This window comes from Gymnodraco acuticeps, unplaced genomic scaffold (assembly GCF_902827175.1).
Source record: "Gymnodraco acuticeps unplaced genomic scaffold, fGymAcu1.1, whole genome shotgun sequence".
Taxonomy (NCBI): Eukaryota; Metazoa; Chordata; class Actinopteri; order Perciformes; family Bathydraconidae; genus Gymnodraco; species Gymnodraco acuticeps.
The window spans coordinates 3517878-3525085 of record NW_022989974.1 but is presented as its reverse complement, the minus strand read 5'-3'; the positions used below and the strand labels follow the sequence as shown (position 1 = coordinate 3525085).

Sequence of the window (7208 nt, the reverse complement as noted above, 5' to 3'; positions counted from 1 at the left end):
GTCAGTGGGAGCATCAGGTGGCCAGCCACAAGCGTACACATCTCTTTTTATTTTTAAGTTAAAATGTCTTCTTTTGTATTCTTTGTTTCCTTACATCGCACTATAGTATACATACTGTACAATACCCACTGAACTGCCACTGTGTCCCCAGCAGGGGTGAAGAGAACAGAGAGGTGGTTGCAGGTTTCTTAAACTAGCATTCAATACTTAATAAACACAGCAGGACACACACAGACGGACACACACACACACAGACGGACACACACACACACACACACACACACACACACACACACACACACACACACACACACACACACACACACACACACACACACACACACACACACACACACACACACACACACACACACACACACACACACACACACACACACACACACACACACACACACACACACACACACACACACACACACACACACACACACACACACACACACACACACACACACACACACACACACACACACACACACACACACACACACAAATGGAAAGACACACACACACACACACACACAAATGGAAAGACACACACATAAGATTTAATGCTTCACAACACAGTCGCATAATGTACAAGAAACTTCATCTTTAAAAAAAAAAAAAAAGCATACGGGAACGTTCTTCAGCTATATTACAAATAAAACATTTAGTCTTCTCTGACTTTTAAAATCACTAATACATCCCAACCACACATGCATACAGTGGAGTTGGTGGCATGATAGCATAGCTCTTGTTTCTCTGTGTGTTCGAGGGGGACAGGAAGATGAAGAGCGAACAGGACGTAGCTGTGTGGTCACGAGGAGTAGATTGAAGTGGCATATGAAGGATTGAGTGGTCCTTTCAAAAGGGAAGAACACAAAACTAAACATAAAAGTGCCAAGGTAAAGTGAATTCAAGTAATGTGTGCTCTATACACAGGAGAGGGAGGGAGGGGCAGCGAGTCCTGTGGCTACAACACGGCCACTACTGGCTCTTCCTGTTTTCAGTCTGGCTCGCAGATGCGTCCGTGGGTGTTTCTCCGCGGGCAGCTCTTGAGAGGACGTCTACCCACTTGGTCTGAAGTTCTGGATCCTGGGCACTTAAGAGCAAAGTTTGCTGGGTGTGACAGAGCCGGAAAGCGTGTTTGATCTCTGCCTTCTCACTTCCCGATGGGGGCATCACACTCACATCGAACCCAGGGAGAGGCACCACTCTCGCCCCCTTGGAGTCCTGCAGAAATTAGTAAAATAAGATGAGATCTGGCAGTATTTAAAATTGGGTTCACCTTTAAAAAGTGAGGACACATACTCTAAATATAGCAAGTGACAGCTTGTCTCCTCAGTTGCAGGAGAATATTTTCCACCAGGCATGTATAATAAAGCCCTCCTCTCTCCCTTCCCCCTCTTTCTTTCTGTATAAACAGAAAATGCTCGTCCAACTCGCATTAATCCTAATCTTTGGAATGGCATGCGTTGGGATTGGGATATTAGTTTTGGAAATGAAACCGAGGGAGGCTTTAACAGGCTGACGAATGACAGAGAATCACAGTCTTTAGCAAAAAGCTTTCCAAACATGATTGCTTTGGAAAGCATAAACGTAATTTTGAGCAATCATGTACATCGCTTGTGACATGCATATCCTTGGGATGTTCTGAGTAGATTTACTGCTACAGTCAAGGCCAAGATTTCAAGGAACTACTTGAAATTCAAAGTGTTGCTTCTTCTGGTCAATGCAAACTTAAACCTTAGACAGTGGAGCAGTGTCACAGACAGCTTCACCTAAGGTCACATTCAAAGTCACTAAATCCTCCCAGCACTGATCTACAGACAGTTTACACAGGCATGATTGGATAGATCTGACCTACATGCTCACTGATATGCTTAGGGAGCACTGTATAAAAGTGGGCAGGACCAGAGTTCCCGTTAGCCGGTAATTACCGGACTACGACCGGTAAAATATGCTGAAGACCCGCAAATCTAAATCTCTCCGGTCAAAGTGTCCGTTCAAAATAATTTCCGTTTAGCGCAATACCGCAGTTGCGCAATTTGCGCCACTTATGTGACAGACAAGAAGAGTATGTGACAGACAAGAATAGTCAATTATAATGTCTAACACTGTGGAGAAAGAGATGTCCTGGATGGGTTGATTGTGCGTTGATCTGTTGGTAATGCCTCGGGGTTCCGGTGGGCATGTAAACAAATGCATAATGCTGCGCTATACTTTGCGGCCTCACACAGTTGCATAGCGACACTTATTGTTTAGGTGTCTTTTAATAAGCAGGTAGTCATATCATTAGCTAGAACTAGCTGGATCTGATCGATATGGACATAAACGCGAGTCTAATCTGACGGGAGAGAGAGATCAGCTGCTGCTGACGAGTCGACACGCAGCTCTGCAAGATCACATGCAGCGGTGAGCGGACAAAACACACTCTTCAGGTTAGAATATCACACGTAGCTATTTTAATTACCTCTCAATCTACCTAAACTAGTTATAGATATGTTTAGTTTTACTGTCGGGTCACTCATTACTGATCCGCGAGTTGCATGATACTGAAGGGCTGTCAGGAGAGGGAGAGCGCTCCGTTTATTATTCCCGTGTTATTGTAAATTACTGAACACTTTTGAATAGTTAATCTACTATGATTAGTTTGTTTAATATCGAATCATTTCAATTTGTTTTAAAGCACAATAAATAACAAAGAAGTCCTTTGACCGGCACTTTTCTCATTTTGTCCGGAAGATTTCAACTTTAACGGACATGTTGACCGGCGAAAAAATATTCTAACGGGAACTCTGGGCAGGACATATAGATATATATCCAGAGCGCTGTAACAAATAAATCAGCGGATTTACAAGAGATAACATGTGGGGGATCTTGTTTGTAAAGATTATTGTCCTTTATTTGTACAGTGCTAACCACATTTGGTTTGATCTATGTATTGTATTGAGACTAAAATAATGAAAACATACAGAATAGTTCAAGTATAGGCTACTGCATAATCCTTAAATGTGACAAAAAGATGGAATATTTGTGAATTAACAGCTAGTTTATCATACCTCCAGATTATGTGTGTGTGTGTGTGTGTGTGTGTGTGTGTGTGTGTGTGTGTGTGTGTGTGTGTGTGTGTGTGTGTGTGTGTGTGATGTGTGTGTTGAACGCTTACCTGTCCACTGCTCTGTAAGTACAGCACCAGTGGCTCAGCCTTAGTGACAGCCACCCACACTTTGGACCAGCTCTTCCCTTTTTCCTGCAACTGAAGGTGGCCACAGAGCAGGCAGTTGTCCCCTGTGAGAGATATCTGTCGCTAAAAAAAGATAAGGAAAAACTGTTATATATTGTTTATAAAACACTAACAATAAATATTGTTTTCTAATGAATTTAAATAGGCGTGTATTTAAAATCAAAGATGACTGATTGGGATTTTGAACGTGATGAGCAGCAGACAGCGCAGATCTAACACTGTACACCATTACGTAACGACAATATAGGACACAGTGAGATTTGTACATAGACAGTTGTTCGAGCTCATGCTGCCCCTTTTCTATTCCTTGTGCAGCTTACAGCGCCCCCATGTGGTGATTGATCTCACTTGTTTTTTGGGGGATCTTGTCATTGAGACAACAGCCAGAAAGACGTGACAGAATCAATCACAACAATATATATTTAAAGGACGGTTCTCAGATTTTGAGTATAACTAGAGAAGAAAAAATGTGGAGTCAGAGGAGACGACTAGTCCTTGATAAGCTGAAATCTCATTTGTGTTGATTCATAAATTCACATGTGCAGTAAAGCATGGATATAATAAATGTTTTTATGTGTCTGTGCAATGATTTCAGACAACACATTGACTTGGTATTCAGCAAAGGGAGTGTACTGGACTGAATAAGTTAACTGCTGTTCTCCATTCTCTCTTTTTGTTGCCAGCAGTGCCGTCTGTTTGACATTGACTTTTGGTATTCTGGGAGAGCTGGATATGATTGGATTGGCATGAATCTAAAACCCATTATGCACATGCTTCTAAATGTTTTTCAGTGTGTTTGTGTTCTCAGGTACAGCATATGTGTCTCACCTCAGGTGCTGCTTTCTTTTTCTGTTCACTAACACCTAGAGTCTCCAGGCTGAGGCTGGCTTCAAAACACTCGGGACACACTCGGCTTGTTTTGTTGTCCAAGGTCTTTGAACACTTTGCACAGATGGCCTGCAGAAGGACAGAGAGAGGACAGAGAGGACAGAGAGAGGACAGAGAGGACAGAGAGAGGACAGAGAGAGGACAGAGAGAGGACAGAGAGAGGAGAGAGAGAGGAGAGGGACGTTATTGAGAAAAAACGCTCAGTTGTTAACAGTTAATTGCCTGAAAGAGATGTTCCACTTATTCCCCAACTCTTTTTTTCTCTCCATCAATTCATTCTACATGCTGCCCAACAATGCCCCGATGTATTCTGTCCCATCTGTGCTCACCGCTCCGCAGGACTTGCAGTGGTGTTTACGCTTGGTGAAATTGAAGCCCTCGTTGCAGCCTTTACACGTTTGCTTCTCTTTCTCCTTTTTCCTGGAACTCTTCTGGAAATACAAAAAAAAACACAGGAGTCATGTGTCAAGGTCTTCAGTCTGTTTAGAACAACTGAAGGAATGTCTACTGCTCGCCCTGCGTCACTCTTTGTTTGTCTGGCTGCCTGTCTGTCTTCCATTTCTCCTTTCAAAGACATAGACAACTAAAATGGAGGTCAGGTGGAGGTTTCCACAGTAGCCCAGGCTGTCAGATTGATTATTATAAACTATAAACTGTATAATGTGATGAGGAGTGAAATTCACCCCTTATAAAACCCTTTATGTCCATTTGCAGCAGATTGGTTAATGAGGACAAGTATTAAGTCCCATTTCTCTAACAAATAGTTTTATTAAAAGGTGGGGTAGGTAATTTTGGAGAAACCAGCTCGAGTGCGCTAGAATTTGAAAATACACAGCCGGAAAAAATCAGCCACTTCCTTACAGAGCGCCTCCTCCAACACACACGAACGCGCACATGACCAATGAGGGCACGAGATAAGTTTGTGCACAGATGGAAGGCTGACAGGCAGGTAGGCCATCCAGTTACTTTAGCCGAGCCGGCAAAAATGATTGGTCGTGCTTTTAACAGCGCTACGGCTTCCACAGATGACGTTTTTTAATGGATTTTTTGTCAAAGCACTTAAGATATTCATTGCTATCTGGATGTTAAGAGCATTCCATGGAATATAACAAAAAGTGTATCTCGAGCCGGTTTCTCAAACTTACCTACCCCACCTTTAAGAGAGGAGGGTTACCTTTGATAAAGAACAGATGCACTGTAACCGTTTCAAACTTTCAGTATCACTTTAAAGTCTGTACACACAAATGATTAACCCACAAAGGTGGATTCACTTAAGTTTTAAGCACTAACAAAGTATTAAAATATGTTCCCCATTAGCAAACCACAAGAATCGTTGGTAATTTAAGTACAGTATATAATATCTTACCCTTTCGTGCAGTCTTTCACCGTCTGAGTCAATGGATGTGTTGCTCCAGGGACCCTGAAGAGAAATAAAAAACATTTAAAATATTTGTTCTTTTCTTTTTGTTGTTCTTCTTATTATTGCTCCTTTTATTTTCAAGTATAAAAATCATTTTTATTTTTGTCTTTATAGAGATGCTTACATTATATAGCATGGTAGGCCTATCTGCCCAATTGATGATAACAACAATTATTTTCTACATCATAATGTAGAAAATAATTGTTGAATTTTGGAGAACAAAGCACATGTATGGACAAAAGGAGTTATAATAATGTCATTATAACAAAAATATTGAGCACGAGCTGATTTTGCCTGCAGTCAAACATCTCCACCACTAGGTGCCAGTCTCGCCCTTCTGAATCACTTCCTCTGTGTTGTGTCAAGTTACATTTGGCAAGCGTCCAGCCCAGCAGGCCCAAAGTGGGTCAAAAGCAGGTCCATAAGAGTTGTGTATACACTTTGACTTGTGCTTTCCCTATTAGGTCATGAGAGAGTTCTGGTAGAGGAGCCTCACAGACACTATGTGTGCGACTGAGTGATGGAAGAAAGAGCTTCTTTATGTGTGTGTGATGTGTGTGTATGATACATCCATAGATGGGAGAGCTGTTCAGAAAGACAAAGACCAGACTATGACAAATGTGTTTGGCGTACCACTAGCCTCGTCTGAGTCATTGCACAGGATGACCCACTAATTGAGTGATCAATTAACTCATTGATTTAAGGGCAGTGAGACTGACCGGTGACTCGGGGGGGTGGTCATCTTCCCGGGAGAAGGAGCTGTTGAAAGCTTTGTTGAATGTTTCGCTGTTTTGATTGTGCCGTTCGATAGTGGCAAGGATCACCTGAGAGTCAGAAGAGATTTAGAGGACAGAGGAGGAGGAAAGGAAACGAGGGGAATACAGAAGGAAAAGAAAGATTATTAATCAGACACATCACCATTTGAATGCATTTATTTTCTTTGTATTTTATATGAGACGAAGGGGAAAGGTTTGCTTATTAAGACTTATAGCATGATCTCAACGTTTTTATGATCATATGTAACCTTTTTTTATTTATGTTTTTTCTATCTCCAAAATCTTTCAAGTTTACATGCCACTGTCCTTGCGTTTTCTGACAGCCCCCCATGTAGGTTTCAGTTTGTCTCACGCAGACTCAAACAGGCGTAAAACCTTGAAAACCTCCCCTGCAACACGCCCACCCCCTCTTCTATCCGGCACAATGTTTTAATCAGCTTTGCTCTGCTGTAATGAGCTAAATGAGCAATAATGAGGGGATTTATCAGAGAATATAATTCCCAAACACACTGAAAGAGCGTGAGAAGGATATATTTGCTAATTCTATTCTCTAGTAAAGAAGAACTACCAATCTGTTGCATGCTCATAAGAGATATAAACCTTGTGGGTATAATGTGCATGGCTGTATTTCTATATCTATGAAAGCATGTGTGTGATCCTTGCCTGAATCCAATCTTCCTTCTCCTCAGCCGTCCTGTAAAACAAATCATGAGATTACATTATTTTAACATGAAAACCACACAAAGCAACAATTAAATAGCTTAGACTACTCAAATAATAACCTCAAATAGTGCTGGCTGAGTAATGATATACATAATCGTAAACCCAAACCAGTTTAGTTCACTGGTTTGAGTAGGTAGCATCTTGTACATCT

The 7208-nt window shown here is 41.6% G+C and overlaps 1 protein-coding gene across 2 annotated transcripts in view; it reads right to left on the bottom strand.

Moving 5' to 3' along the window:
- Nucleotides 1-549: 549 nt before the first annotated feature.
- Nucleotides 550-7208, bottom strand: part of fgd (faciogenital dysplasia) — a 55320-nt gene continuing 48661 nt past the window's right edge. For both annotated transcript variants that reach the window (XM_034211187.1, XM_034211188.1), the window contains 7 exons: nt 6998-7028; nt 6278-6382; nt 5505-5558; nt 4468-4569; nt 4079-4207; nt 3173-3313; nt 550-1236 (listed from right to left, as the gene is read on the bottom strand). In XM_034211187.1, the coding sequence (XP_034067078.1) occupies nt 991-1236; nt 3173-3313; nt 4079-4207; nt 4468-4569; nt 5505-5558; nt 6278-6382; nt 6998-7028 (808 nt within the window). In that variant the 3' untranslated portion in view covers nt 550-990. The remainder of the gene's footprint in view (nt 1237-3172; nt 3314-4078; nt 4208-4467; nt 4570-5504; nt 5559-6277; nt 6383-6997; nt 7029-7208) is intronic.